Raw genomic sequence first — 15,971 nt, 5'->3', positions numbered from 1 at the left:
CGGGCATATCAGTATGTGGTTCTCCCATTCGGGCTAGCCCTGTCTCCTCGCGTCTTCATGAAAGTCGTCGAGGCAGCCCTTGTGCCACTTTGGCAACACGGGGTTCGCATCCTGAACTATTTTGATGACTGGCTGATCCTAGTTCACTCTCGAGACCATTTTTGCGAACACGGGGACCTTGTGCTCCGCCACCTAGCCCGTCTGGGCCTTCGGGTCAACTGGGAGAAGAGCAAACTTTACCCCATGCAGAGGATCTCTTTTCTCAGTATGAAAATCGACTCGGTCGCCATGTGCGCGCAGCTTACGAGCGAGCGCGCAGTCACTGCTGACTTGCCTGAGACAGTTCGAGGTCAAGAGTGCGGTTCCACTGAAGTTATTTCAGAGCCTCCTGGGGCATATGGCATCCGCAACAAAGCTGCTCGGATTGCTTCATATGAGACCGCTTCAGCTCTGGCTTCGCGATCAAGTCCTGAGGTGGTCCTGCCGTCAGACCTTCACCCCGTGGACGAACCTCAGCTTTCTACGGGCCGGAGTGCCCTTAGAACGAGTTTCCAGGCATGTTGTTGTCTCAACAGATGCCTCCACCACGGGCTGGGGTGCCATGTGCAATGGACATGCTTCCGCGGGCTCCTGGACAGGACCACAGCGCCTTTGGCATGTCAATTGCCTCAAGTTGCTGGCGGTACGTCTGGTTCTGCACCACTTCCATGCACTGCTCAAGAACCAGCATGTACTAATCCGATCAGACAATACTGCGACAGTACTCAATACTCGCCCGCCACCTCCTCTTATGGAGTCAGAAGCATCTGAGGTCGCTTCAAGCCATTTATATCCCGGGAGACCTGAACTTTGCAGCCGAAGAGCTCTCACAGCTTCAGCCTCTTCCTGGAGAATGGAGACTCCATCCCCAGTCGGTTCAGCTGATTTGGGAACAGTTTGGGGACGCACAGGTAGAACTGTTTGCCTCCCACGACATTCCCATTGCAGCCTGTTTTACTCCCTGATCGAGGGCACACTTGGCACGGACGTACTGGCGCACAGCGAATTACCTGAGAAGATTGAAAACAGCGCCACCTAGTGTTCCAGAGGTATAATGTATTTTGCAAAAATGCTTATAACTTTTGAAAACATTGTTAAAATTTTTATTGCTTTATGTCATTATGTTCCGTGGCTTATGCAGATTCCGACGATATCTCATTTGTCATTTTCCAATAATGTGACTGTCCGCCATATTGGAGCAAATGAAAAACATTTTTTTTCGCTACTCGCTACTTTTTTGCCCAAAATTTGATCAGATGTTCTTTGGACTGAGCTGCACAGAAGTGAGTGAACAGATTTTTGATATTCGCTACCATTCCCGAAATATTTGTCTCCAAAGTTGACCTAGCCTGTGTTTGTTGCCTTATGCTAGTTAGCTTAGCAGAATCATTGGTTAGCATGCTAACCAGATGCCATTCTTTCTAATGTGGCCCTTTAGCTATCAGGTTAACCATAAGCTACATTAGCATTAAGCTAGCTTAGCATGCTAATCTGGTTAACATGCTTTTTTATGCTTATTCTTACACTGAAGCCTCTCCTCTGCAGCTTTGCAATTCACGTCCTCTGAGTGGCGCAAGTTGCTAAACCACGTGTCATGAATCCTGAACCATTCGGGTTGTGGGTTCGCGTCCTGTGTGGGACAACTTTTGTAAAATTTTGTATACAGTTGTCATTTCAATTCCTTCTGGCTCTGCACTGCTGTTGGTGCTTAAATGCTCGCTGCGCTGCTGTGCTTACAGTATTTGCTGTGCTTGATGTACATTTACATGGTATATTTAATTTCTGCTGTTTTTGTTCTTGCAGCTCTGCACTGCTGTTGGTGCTTAAATGCTTGGTGCGCTGCTGTGCTTGATGTACATTTACATGTATATTCAATTTCTGCTCTTTTTGTTCTTCTGGCTCTGCACTGCTGTTGTTGCTTAAATTCTTGCTGCGCTGCTGTACTTTCTGTACTTGTAGCTTGCTGTACTTGTTCTGCTTGCGGTGCGTTTAAGGGCTTGGCCCCGTATTGCTGCTTGCAGCTATATTTATTATTATTATTATTATTACTAGGGTAGGCCTATTTCAGCGAATCACCGCATAACTGGTCATGCACGCCACCCTCTCCCATCTTGACATTGTAAGAGGGGGCTATGTCAGACTGCTGTTCATAGACTACAGTTCAGCTTTTAACACTGTAGTCCCCAGCAGGCTGGCTACTAAGCTGTATGACCTGGGCCTGAACCCATCAATGTGTGCCTGGATCCTGGACTTCCTGACTGCCAGGCCTCAGGTTGTCAGAGTGGGAGGGCACACATCACAACCCCCCATCCTCAACACTGGGGTCCCTCAGGGCTGTCTGCTGAGTCCATTGTTGTACTCCCTGTACACCCACGACTGTGTCGCCAGGCACAACTCCAACACCATCGTGAAGTTTGTGGATGACATGGTTTTGGTGGGCCCGATCACTAACAACGACGAATGGGCCTACCTACAGGAGGTGTCAGACCTGACAATGTGGAGCAAGGACAACAGCATACTGCTTAATGGGAAGAAGACCAAGGAGATGGTGGTGGATTTCTGCCCACAACGTCGCAGGACCTACACCCCTCTTTTTTCCCTGCGGCAATCAGAGCCCTGAACTCTGCACTCTGAACACTTTAACTTTTAACACACTTTCAACACTTTTAAACCCAGCCATTGAACTTTTGTACATCTGTCTGTCGATCTAGTTTTAACTTATATCTATAATAATATTCTTCATTCATAACTATTGCACATTGATTTCATTACTATTACACATGTAAATTAGCCATAACCATAACTTAATTATAACTTAATATTGACTTAATAATAACTTCCGCTAAAACCTTTATTGTATTTTATTGTATTTACAGTATTGTATTCTATTGTATTTTATTTTACTTACACTGCATTATTTTTATTTTTTACTTCAATTGAGCACAGAAGTACAGTGCATGTCACAAAAAAATTTCACTGCGCATCTTGCATGAGTATGTGACAAATAAAAACATTTGAATCTTTGAATCTTGAATCTTTTGTAAGGATAATAAAAGATTAGATAGATTAGCTTACTCATTGAAAATGATTTAAAAACAGTCTATAATATGTCTGAAAGCTGCAAAAATCTCACTGAAAATTAAAAGCAGCTTGTTTAGCTCAAAATACTTCTCTTCTCATTTTTTCACTACGTATAGGCCTATAGGCAACAAAAGAAATATTAAGAAAATAAATGAATACATGTATATACCATTATCAGCATATGTTGAAGTAGACTTATCTCTCGTTGTCTCTGAGAGAATATGCGCCGAAAGCTTGTCAGTTTTTACTTTCTGTACAGTAAATAATTGACTCAAACTTTATCACCAATTGCCAAATAATGGACAATGGTCATTGGTCACAACGGACATTTCCCCGTGATAATAAAATTAAGTAAATATTAAATAAATTAGTAGATAAAGTGAAACGTGAAACAAGTAAATTAATGATCAATTATATTAATAAAATAGGCACTTATGTGCATGCAGGTGGCTTGGAAGATGTGGATAATATATGGTTTATCCATTTTGCAATGTGAACTGGAGGTAAAACAGTTTGCTAAATTGCAGCGAGTTTGATAGCAACATAACTTAAAGTTCTCCCTCTTTTCGTGTTCTTTCTTGCTGCTTTAAAGATGAAATGGTTTAACATCTGTTCCCTTACGAGAACGTTCTTTCATACTGCGTTGCAAACGCTGAGGGAAAACTCCTTTTCTCAAGTATTGAATCTCATAGTATTGAAGCCTTTATTTTAAAACGCATTGCAGCTGCACAGCGAGAGCATCGTAGCTCGTCTGAGCGAGCTGATTGGCTGTGCTGCGGCAACTGCACGAACCTATGGCGAGTCAGCAGAGGCGTGCGGCCCAATGGGAGCGCTTGGCGCCCTGCCAGCCTCGAGCGTGCCAAAATGGGCGTGGCTGGAGAGTATAAATTCAGAGAAAACTCGCCATATGACATATTTAATCTCCTTCAGCTCTGAGACTTACCTCGTCGCTGTCTTCTCTGGATACAGAAGCCTTCTCTCGCCGTCGAACAGCCCCTTCAACAGAACAGCTTCAGCGCCTTGGCAGACCTCGCCCAGCTGAATGTTTCCCTGTGGCATCCGGCGAATATCCTTTATAAACGCTTCCTTTCTAAAAGAGCAGAGCGCGTTGTTGCAAATGCCGCTCCCCGTCTGCGAATCCTGCTCCCCGTCTGCGAATCCTGCGGAATTCCCCTTCATGTGTCGGACCAACACACCCAGTGCGCTGTCTGTCTCGGCCCTGACCACGCCGAGGCAGCGCTCACTAAAGGTGGCTTCCTTTCATGCGACAGTATGCCTGTTGCAGTGCTCCGATCCAGACTCACTCTTGCTACGTCAGAGAGCGAGCCCGCCCATCTTGCGTCTCCGGCACCCTACGAGCCCCGAAGGAAGAAGAGGCGCGAGCAGAAGATCCAAGAGCAAGGTGATCTAAGCGCGTGCACGCCGGGTCCCTCCCCGCGTGCCTCGCCCACACCAGGATCTGATACCTCTCTGGTTCTGTTCACTAAGAGCGACCAACGCCCCTCTCTTGAAGCGGCGGGACTCGTTTCTTTCGGCGGATCTGCTGAAGAACTGGATGACGCTGTTTCGGTGGCGGCATCTGAGGGTGAGGATTGGTCGGGCTCCGCGGACTCCGCCCCTCCCTCTCAGTCTGATCGATTTGACACCAGAGCGAACACTGACGCCGAGCTTCTCTGCGTTGTGACTCACGCTGTCGACGAGCTGGGTCTCGACTGGCTTTCCCCAGCTGAGCCCGCTAGAAACCGCCTTGACGAGTGGTTCCTGCCGGGGCGCCAACAGGCCCCTCGCCAGCGCGCCGCTCCATTCTTCCCCGAGGTCCACGAGGAGCTCACAAAATGCTGGTGCGTGCCCTTTTCAGATTTAGTGCTACGAGCCACAAAGACCACTGCTCAGGCCATCAGTCGCAACATGGCCAGCCTCATGGCCAGTAGTTTTGGAGCGCCACTTATGGCTTAACCTGACTGAGATCAGGGACGCGGATAGGACCGCCTTCCTCGACTCGCCAGTCTCCACGACAGGTCTCTTCGGCCCCTCCGTTAGCGGCTTCGCAGAGCGTGTCACTGAAGCGCAGAAGGCTTCCAGTGGGATGAAGCACTTCCTGTCAAAGCGTTATTTGGTTACATACGTAACCTCGGTTCCCTTAGAGAAAGGAACGAGTACTGCGTTGCCTTGCCATGCTATTTCACTCATATCCGGTACTTCGCTTCAGTCGATTTAAACCTGTCATATGGCGAGTTTTCTCTGAATTTATACTCTCCAGCCATGCCCATTTTGGCGCGCTCGAGGCTGGCAGGGCGCCAAGCGCTCCCATTGGACCACACGCCTCTGCTGACTCGCCATAGGTTCGTGCAGTTGCCGCAGCACAGCCAATCAGCTGGCTCAGACGAGCTATGATGCTCTCGCTGTGCAGCTGCAATGCGTTTTAAAATAAAGGCTTCAATATTCTCGAGAAAAGGAGTTTTCCCACAGCGTTTGCAACGCAGTACTCGTTCCCTTATCTCTAAGGGAACCGAGGTTATGTAAGTAACCAAGTACGTTTTCACGCAGGCGCTGTGAGGTTAAAAACACTGAGTTAAGGCAATCGGTTCGTAGTTCTGCTTCAACTGTGTGATACCCTTGTGAGGGACAACCAAAATTTCTGACATGCCAGAAATTCTTCTGACCATCCAAATGTCGGTACACTGCATGAACACTGGACGGCAAACAACCCACGACAAAGCTGTAAATTGGCCCGACTCAAAAAAGAGTCGCACGAGTCAGAATTTCGCTCAAAATTGGAAGAAAATCGCACAGTGTATGTCCAGCCTTAGACTAAAGGTTCATCACCACCAAACCAAGGTGGAAACAATTTTTGCAGGAGGCTGAGTTGAAGTTTGATTGGGCGATAAAACGTGAGCCAATCTTAGGGTCACTGATGTTGTGCCCTTTCCAGCATTTTATTTTTAAACGCAAGTAAACCAAGCAGTCCAGCCAGCCATGTGGATACATACATGGGCAACTTCCAAGTGAATCAACACATCTGGAGGAACTCTCTGAGGACCTGCTATTTCTCAACAGCTTCTATTCACAGCAAAGATTGCTTTTTTTATTACAAATCAATCTCTGAATGTTTCACTGATGTGGTCTGAGAGTTGCGAAATGAGGATATCAATGAAGAGAAGTGTAATTACGTTTCAGAGCACTCAAAACAAAGTACGAGAAAATAAAGCAACCCCCACACATTCCTATACAATCTAAAAGGTGTAAAACATTTCCAGATGGCAGAATGTAAGTACTGCAGAGTCTGCATTTCAACAGGGTTTTACTCGATTTTAGAGCCACCCTGGTAAGCCCCAAAACAAGCACCTTTATTTGTTTTTGTAGACCAGATTTTTGGAGGCAGAGGTGTGGAAAAAACCTCGGCAGGGTCTTCGAATTAAAGAGACAGGTTCAAAATTGTATGCTCAGCTGTTTGCCAAAGGGAAAATCCTTGTTCTAAAATGTCGAATTCTATGAAGCGTTGACTGAATGGAACATCGTAGATTGGAAACTGTTTGATTGAGTGGCAAGGAGTTTACAGCACAGCAGTAGAAATATCCTGAATAAACCGTACAAATAAAGAATAGGAAAATGGACCCAAGCTGCATACTTCTATTTTGAAAGCTTACTGGCGTTGCTCCATATATGATGTGGTCAGAGTGTGCAAGCTCTTATTATTATTACATTTTCACATTGAAGTTGTTTTCCGACCAACATCACTCACTGCAAGTGTATATGTGGCAGTTTTTCACTTAAAAGGTTAGTTCATCCATAAAAAATCATGATGTTCAAAATCCGGAGGTTATTTTCTTCTTCTGTGGAACACAAAAGGAGACATTTAGCAGAATGTGCATGCTGCTTTTTTTGACAGTGATGAGCACCAAGGGCTGCTAAACTCCAAAAATTACAAAAAGCACCACAAAAGTAGTCCATCTCACTTGTATGCTACATCTTAACTAATCTGAAATCATACAATTTCATACAATTAATATCACCAATGCAAACATTGATAACTCATCAAACAATCATAAAATGAAAGACATAGATCATCTTTTCTTTTGCCACTATACTTTTAAATGTCTTTAACATATATTTCATGTATATTTCAGTGAATAATGATTACAATTTTGGTCTGTTCCTTGCATAAAGATGTTGTATTTTGTATTAATTTCATTAAAAAGGTTTACACAGAAATATAGCACACAATTCATATTCATTCAGTTAATTTGTGGTTTTTGGAGCTTGATAAACCTTGGTCTCCATTCACTTGAATTGTATGTAAAAGAGCAGCAAGAACATCCTAGTTATATATTTTTATTTTTAATATATTAAAATATTGTATGTCTATTTTAATTTTTAAAAGAACTTTCTCTTTAACATTTTGTTGTCAAGACCCTCAGTGATAACAAGATTTATTTTATATTATCCTAATATATAAAAATGTATTGCATATGAGCTATATAGTGTAGCACCCTGTGGTTAATAATTACTCATAATAATTAATAGAACAAATATGTTAAAAATATATTTTCAAGCTAAGGCAATAAATCATATTCATTGCAATACTCTATACTATTTGGTCATGTTTTCCATGTAAAAAAAAAACATCAATGGTTTCTCTTATTTGCACAGCATGGCGGTGTTCCTTTTAAATGTTACATTCTCATTTATATCCATAGCCTTGCCAACAGTAACTACTGTAGCAACAAAATTATTCAGTGTTTCATTAATAATAATAAAATATTGTAGCTCAATTTTAGAGCTCAAATGGTAAACATGGTAGAAATGTCAAGGTCATGAATTTGATTCCCAGAAAAAAACACATGCAAATAAAATTTGTATGCAATGTATGTTACTTCTCATAAAATAAATGCCAAATGTGTTAATGTAAGGTTAACATCTATGATGTTTCTTTTTAAAGAATCAAGTGGACAACTGAAAATAGCAGCAGCATAACAGTTATTCTTGCTCTAGTTGAAAAGCTCAATCATAGCAGAATGATGGTGATCAGCTCATATTCTTGTTACTTTTCGTTTCTGTTTTGTGAAATAAATGTGTGTGAGTGTGTACTGTGTCTAAGTGGGTATTCTTATACATAATTTCCATTTTAGAGTCATTTTTTGTTTTAAACCAAGTGAATGACAAGTCCAAGAATAAGTCTACCTCTGCTGCAACTGCAATATTTATTATAGTGGCCATGAGGAGCTAACATCAATATTTGTCTCAAAGTGTTGACTATGCTGGAATTGAGCCAATTTATATAACCCATGAGTCAACTTCTACAATTCCCTTTTCCACAAGATGTCGTTCCAGACTATTCAGTAGTATACTCTATGATTTTATTAAAAAAAGGAAACACTAAATTTGTAGACTGAGTCAAGTAAACTGAAAATAAATTGGAAAAGTATATATGTGCTGTCTCGTGTGCTTCACTGCTTATTAACTCCTGACTTAACAAAAAAATATTTTATCTGCCTGATATCAGTGACATAGACATATGCATGCAAAGATGAGCAATCACTTGAGGAGCATTACTTAAACAACAACCTTTTTCTGCTTGAAACATCATGTTTGCCTTGATTTAAATTCAAATTTGTAGACCTGTAACAATATTCATAATGCACAAACCATAGTACACTACTTTCTATTTATCATGCTCTATTTATTTGTCCTTGTCTGTATATTATCCAACCATTAACATTATATACTGCAGATTTTAAAGAAGTCAAATTATATAAATCCTATATCCTACAATACATTTCAACATTTTTAAATTCGTTACAATTGTATCACACAAGTTTGTGTTGAATATGTTTTCTGTTCTAGTTTATTACTATTATTATTATTTAGGTAAACACCGATATTATAGTTATGGCTGATAAATAATAGATTAAATATTAGTTGATAACAGATCCCTGTTAACAACCTGATAACATCCCTATTATTTATTATAATTATTATTTTCATAATTATTTTATCTTGTATCATCACATCCTTTCTATTTCATGTGTTAGTTCAGAAAAAAATGCCAATTCAGAAAATTATGCTTTAAGATACTGAAAAGATTACAGAACTCTCAGCACTGTTTCACACGGTTTAAATCAATTCCATACAATTCCACGGATTTGCTCCCAAAATCAGCTTTAAAAATGCAACGTTCACATATTCTGTCTGGGTCTATTCATAATTGACGCAATGAGGTAAACACCACAGCCTAAAATTAGTTGAAAATATCAGCTGACCAAGTGAAAAAGCAGTGAAATATTTAGACTATCTGCATTTGTCTCGGAAACAGACATGCTTTCCAGTTTTCACTCAAACAACTGCTGAGCTGTTGCTCTGGCAACAATCATGTAAATTTCACTCTGGCACCTATAGAAGCTTTTCCCGTAAATCCTCTGAAAAAAGAAACAGCTGCAAGTTCCAGCATGTCCTCTTTCTGTGAACCCTTAAATAACACCTCAGGGTATTCCACGTGTTGTCATTAATCTGAAAACGAAAACTATTGTTTTGTAGATTGTTAACGAATGTACCTGTAGATAAGAAAACTGGAGATTCCGAAAATGATGAGGGCCAGTCCAGACCCAACTGCCACTATTCCAAGGACAGGAAGATGATCTGGGAAAGTAAAACAATTACACAAAACTAAACTCAGCAACTGACATTTTGGGTAACCTGAGGGACACTTCAAAACACCGCTGATAGCATTTATTTGCACAAACCGCATGCAATTAAGCACTTGATTCACTAAATAAATTATGCAAATCATTTAACAGCAAAAAAAAACAAAAAAAACAATGTTGAACGAAGCTTGCACAGTGCAATTCCTGATCTTGCAGGTCTATTCTGAGTGCCAAATTGTGGAGGATGCAGCAGATTAAATCTATCAGGCTTTATTTTACTGGGACTGCACAGCCTCACTCCACCACTGCCATCTAGGCACTTTAATCAGACTTTTGAAATGCTGAAAGTGATCTCATTGACATTGTACATCTGGATAAATGCCAAATTTTACCACTCTTTTCCACCATTTGATGAATCACTGCAGTTAAGTTACACAAACATCTTTTTTCAACACTCTAAAAAGTAATTCATGGGACCTGTTACCACAGGAACATAAATTCATGGCTGCAAGTTAAATTCTAATATACTGACTTAAACATTTTAAGTTCCAAACATTATTTTGTTTATTTCTGTTGACATAATAATGTTGATCATTACATTAACTTAATATTGTGTGTGATTTTAACTAAAATTTCGGTGTTAATTGATTTTTATAAAAAAAAAAAAGTTGCAGTAACTTAATGAAATTGTCTTGATTTTGATTTTATTTTTAAATTAGGCAGAGGATATCTAGTTCCCAGCATGCTTTGCATATGACTAGATAAGGAGAATAAATGTTGAAATTAAGTGTTCATTTATTTGTTTTTAGTGAAGGGAAAGACCTTTAAGTGTTTAATGCTGCTATGTTTGACATTTAAAAGTTTCTGTATTTTTTTGTGATGCAATCTACAATAAGTCTGATTAACATCAAGGAGGTTTACAGTGCTTGCTCTTCTGCTGAACACTGAAAAGTACATAATATAGAATGTCCACAGATGACACATTTTAGTCAGTCATAAATAAAACCAAACTGAAAGCAACCTTGATTCAGCTGAATAAAACTGAATAAATAATTACCTTACAGTAATATGCAATTGGCAAAATCTTGGCCTGTTCCTTATTGTAAGTAGTCAGATTTCACTAAAAAGGTCCCTACCTTCTTTGCATGGTGAGAATCCACACGGTGGGTAGTCCAGAGGTGGGGAACCCTTTGGCCACTGAATCCTCTCTGTTGGGGACCACAAGACTTCTTTACTGGTCCCATTGTAGAGACCAACAGTCTGTGTAACAAGAAATATTCATAAACATATTTGATTTACAGTGAGCTGAAAAACATTTCAGACAAGAAAACAACATATTAAAAGAAAGATACATGCAATGGTCAACCAACAAGACTATTTTTCATTTTTAAGTCTATGAAAATATTCATTAGAATATATGAGATGGTATTTTTCTGCAAATGATTCACTGTGTGTGTACATGCAACACTGTCTACTAACCAAATGAAAAGAAAGTCTGAATATATTGGTGACATAAGAGGTAACTATGGCAACAATGCATGGTATAACTCAATCACTTTGTTACCAGCTAAATAATCATTAATTTCACTTCTTTTCTTTTCTTTTCTTTTCTTTTCTTTTCTTTTTTGTTGTGATAGGCCTCTCTAAATCAAACAAGACTCCCGGTACATTTATGAATGAACAAGTCAAACTGAAAAATATACACATCGCTTGCAAGCTCATGAACACATGCTTTCGATTAGGATAGAGGGGCTAGAAAAGGATTTGATTTTTAAGCAACACATTATTTGGTATGTCGAGCCGTCCAACCACAGCCGCATTTGCTGTAATTATGGAGCATGTGGCATGTGGGTTAAATTAGACTGTTGTTCTACATATGCTTGACTCTTTAACCATTGTTATTTATTGTCTATCAATAAAGATAGACCATGTCTATCAAAAAGATTTTCACTATGGAAACATTCCGTAGGAAAGTTACATCCCTCATAATGTTATTTCTGTGTTTGCTAAGGCAAACAGTTGCTATTGCTCACACGCAGGGGTTCTGAAACTCTTATACTCTTGCAGCAGCAGAGACCTTTGGATTCCATTGGTAAACTATATTGCTACGGTAAAAAATAAATAAATGAAGCACATTTTAAGGACTTTTGAAAATTTGGTGATGCCAAAAACTTTCTCAAAACTGAGTTAGTATTTCTTACTTATGTATGAATAAGAATCCATGTTCTGTATTTATGAGTTGGCTGAATTTGTGGACATTCTACTTACTGCGTATTGCCCAGTTTTTAGGTTAGTCATTCCCCAAAGTCTGAAGTCTGTGTATCTGGCATTAATCCCATCTGTGCTTACAAGGCCAGTCACCCCTGTGATGAACAAACACAAGCCCAGGGATCAAATAAACATTTTTATCTGAGTGTTGCAAAGTAAAAAGATCACATATGTTTTTTTTTCTTTGTTAGCCAACAATCATTTTTAAGACACATAGAAAAAAATGTTATTGAGAGACGAAGCGTTATTATAGCTCAGGTTATGTATTAGAACTGAGCAAATTAAAGAATATACAATATATCTTGAACTGCATGTTTTGGACCCCATCCATGACCTTCGTCAAAAAAAGATATCGTGGCCACGTTTTCTGAATTTGTTCCCTCTGTTTAGTTACACCATGGCAATGTTGTCCTAATCAATTCCTTCATTTTAGTTACATCATGTGCAGAGTTCTCTCTAAATTGATTTTTATCTTTTTACTGAAAAAAATACAAAAATACTGATTAAGAAAAATACTTTTTGCAGTGCGTTCAATATTTTGCCTGGTTCCTATATGTGTTTGAAACAGTGTGTGTAGTTTCCTTCAGGGAGAGGGCTCAGCAGATGGGTTGTGTATTAGAAACAGATTTTCCATTCACAAGCTAGTTGGGACATGCTTTAAATCAAGGACTCTGACCTCTACACTCCCTGCAAGAGAGGCTGAGAGTTTACCAACATCGACCTCAGAAGAGCTCTTACGAACCCTCCGCTCACTTTAAAAAGAATCCAAGCGAAGTTGCCAAAACACTCCAGCTTGACACTGCCGCTAAAAACCAGATACTTGTCATCACATCCTCAAACTGTGAAGGGCCTAAATGTTGTAATCTGTGACCATCCTATTGAAATGAATGTCAAAACATCATAGGATCATATTGTGAATGCTTTTATCAAACATATATCTTTGCATTTGTAAACCAAGACCACTCAACACACCCCAGATCCTGCGGTTTCGCATTCTCGCAGTTATGTTGATTCCATCGTTCTGAGACACGCCGTCTGCTAACGCTTCACTGAGGGCTTTTGCATATAGCATAAAACCATCATGGAAACAGCCGGCAATAAAATCCATCTGAGGAAAGGCAAAACAGAGCTTTAATTCAGGGAAACATCAAGAAATCTAAAACTACATTTCATTCTGTACAGACATGGGGAGAGTGGGGTAGATCTGCCAGTTGTCCTCTAGGGATGGAGAAATGAGGTGAGGAAAAACTAGCAGGTTGTCCATTGGTGAAAAATTGAATTGAATTAATTATTAATTTGGCAGACCTAATTTCAAGATGGCTAATATCAGTTTTTTATAAAAAGAAAGCATCTAAAACATAGAAAGATGATATGTCCAATGCATGTTTCAACTGACACAATTTTCCCTGCATTAGGGGTCAACTGAGTCCCATGGTAAACGGAATAATGTACCTTTTCCAATAGTTTTAAGTGTAGCATTAGAGTTCAAAAAACATTTTGGAGTCACTGTAAACATCTTTACCATGCATGATAGACTGGATGGTAATTAGTATAATTATTGTAAGCAGAAACTTGATTCATAACTTTCTCATAATTGCAATCCATTTTAGTACAGTATGTGCCGGGACTCAAAGTCTTAAAGAATTAATTTCCTGAATGTTTTCATTTGGCAGCTACATGTGGATCTAGGGTTTCGGGGAGTTGTTTCCTACTTTTGTCAAAGGGTACAGCTGATTCAGGAAAATGGGACTGACATGAGGAAGCCAAACTTATGATTCAAGCGCTTTTAAGTGTCATATCTGATCTTGTGGTAAAAGGAAACACAGTTTAGCTCCTGAAAGCCTATAGAGCTGAACAGAATGTTCAATATTTTCAAGACAGTGATGGGGGCCAAAAAAGAACTATGTAGTCTGTACAAATGTTCAGATTAAATCTGATGTGACAGATGGCTCTGCATATGTGCCAATACCTGATCTTGTTTATGAGCAACTCACCATTGAGGGTTCCAATTTTATATTAAAGTCCTGCATTGCTCTCTTGTGGAGTTCTTTACGAAAAGTGGTATACTCAGGGCTGTCTGGCTCCCGATACGTTACGATGAACACAGACTAGAGAGATGGGGGGGAAAAAACAGTCAAATAGCTAAGAGTCATAAAAAGAACATAACGTGATCTGATCTGTAGGCAAATATTATTGACAATAAGTCACTTAGGATTTTGCCAAATGTTTTTACTGATGCCAGACACGTGATAAAAACTCAGTCAACACAATTTACAAAAATTTAATTTCTGTCATCATTTACTCATGTTCACGTTGTTCCAAACCCAACTGACTTTCTTTCTTTTCTTGACGTATTGTATTCAAGGCATTCAATAGCTTAGTCTGAAGAACAGACTCAAATTTATGTCATTATTCACTGATAATCTTCACTTCCAGCTCATTGAGTCAGTGAACTAATCAATCAGACTGGTTTTGTGAACCTAATCAACTGATTCAAAAAATGAATTACACATTTAACAACTTATATTCCAGTCTGTTTTTCACACTGAGCTATTGTATTTCTTCAGAAATATTATGGTGTGTTTTTTAAAGCTTGAAGTCTTCGGCACCTTTTTATTGTAATTGCATTGAAAGTGCGTACTTCAAAATTTCTCATTTTGTCTTTGTGCATGTTTCATCTAGTAATACTTGCAGTGTATTACCGTTCTGATTCCTAATTTTAGGTGTTACATAATGTGAAGGTGTATCTCTACTGATGCCAGAATTATCTGTTATTAATAATTTATCTTTTGGATTGTGTCCATTCAGTCAAATAAATAGAGTTAGATGTGAGCTATTGAATTGAATTACTCATGCTGTGATATAAAATGTTGGTCATACCACCCACCCCTATTCTTCTCTGCATTATGACACTGACACCTTGACACTACATATACAAAGTCACTGTCTTTTCATACTTAACTTTAAGTAGTCGGTGTCAATAGTGGAATATTTGACAATGTAAGAAACTTTAAAATTGTCAGGTTTATGTTCTGATTTATGGACCTTTAGTTTGTATTTCCTTGTTTCTGTGTGTTCTGTTCCTGCTTTCTTTTGTTTGCCATTTTACCAGAGATTGTCTTATTATAGTGAGATGAGAGGGTCTGTGGCTCTTACCACTGGAAAAAGCGTAACAGTTAACTTGGATCTTGTGAAGCACCTCAGCCTATCATATAATGCCAGTGACATCAGTGGCCAGCGTTCAGAGTTTTATGACAGTTAGTTACAGTTTACGTTACACACAGTTTCTTGTGGATTAGCGCGTTCATCTTGTGAATAATATTCTATGTTTGGTGTCATATCGTACAGTAGGACTGCAATGTTTGTGGAATGTGCTTTAATGAGTGGTAAAAAGAGTGCAAAATGCTCTATTAGCTGGTCACTACAACCACATTTAAGCTTAGATTTGAATCTGTTCATTTAAAAACAGCTTTATTGGGCATACATAGCATTGATACTACTACCTAAATGTATTTGTAATTTAATTGTTGAAATCTGGAAGCCATATACAGTAAGAATACCTTTATTTATTAAAATCTTTATATTTTGTTTACCTTCATTAATTAAAAAGCGTAATATCAATATCAGACATACACAGCAGTCATAAATCATTAGAATTCCAGTCTATTTTTATTTTATTTTTAACCTGGAAGCCATAGAGAGTACACATCATTATTTAATTTATTTTTACATAAAAAAAACAATATAATACAATATTTATAATTAAATTATTAATTTTCTCTGTATTCATTAAATTCACTTTATTCATTATATCAGCATCACGGTGTACATGGCAGTCACAGTCATTCAAGTCTTATTATAATTGGTAAAATCTGAAAGCCAAAGAAAGAAAACAATTTTCTTTAGACAATATACAAAATCACCCATATCACAGTTAATTTG

The 15,971-nt window shown here is 39.1% G+C and overlaps 1 protein-coding gene across 4 annotated transcripts in view; it reads right to left on the bottom strand.

Moving 5' to 3' along the window:
• Nucleotides 1-15,971, bottom strand: part of npr2 (natriuretic peptide receptor 2) — a 75,312-nt gene that overhangs the window by 43,808 nt on the left and 15,533 nt on the right. For all 4 annotated transcript variants that reach the window (XM_081365963.1, XM_081365960.1, XM_081365961.1 and 1 more), the window contains exons 3-7: nt 14,024-14,137; nt 13,002-13,137; nt 12,030-12,124; nt 10,898-11,021; nt 9,672-9,756 (exon numbers count right to left, since the gene is read on the bottom strand). In XM_081365963.1, coding sequence (XP_081222089.1) covers nt 9,672-9,756; nt 10,898-11,021; nt 12,030-12,124; nt 13,002-13,137; nt 14,024-14,137 — 554 coding nt within the window. The remainder of the gene's footprint in view (nt 1-9,671; nt 9,757-10,897; nt 11,022-12,029; nt 12,125-13,001; nt 13,138-14,023; nt 14,138-15,971) is intronic.

The sequence above is a fragment of the Scardinius erythrophthalmus genome (assembly GCF_964197995.2).
Source record: "Scardinius erythrophthalmus genome assembly, chromosome: 5".
Classification (NCBI taxonomy): domain Eukaryota; kingdom Metazoa; phylum Chordata; class Actinopteri; order Cypriniformes; family Leuciscidae; genus Scardinius; species Scardinius erythrophthalmus.
Note: the sequence above shows the minus strand (reverse complement) of the source record. Positions and strands in the feature narration are given on the sequence as shown.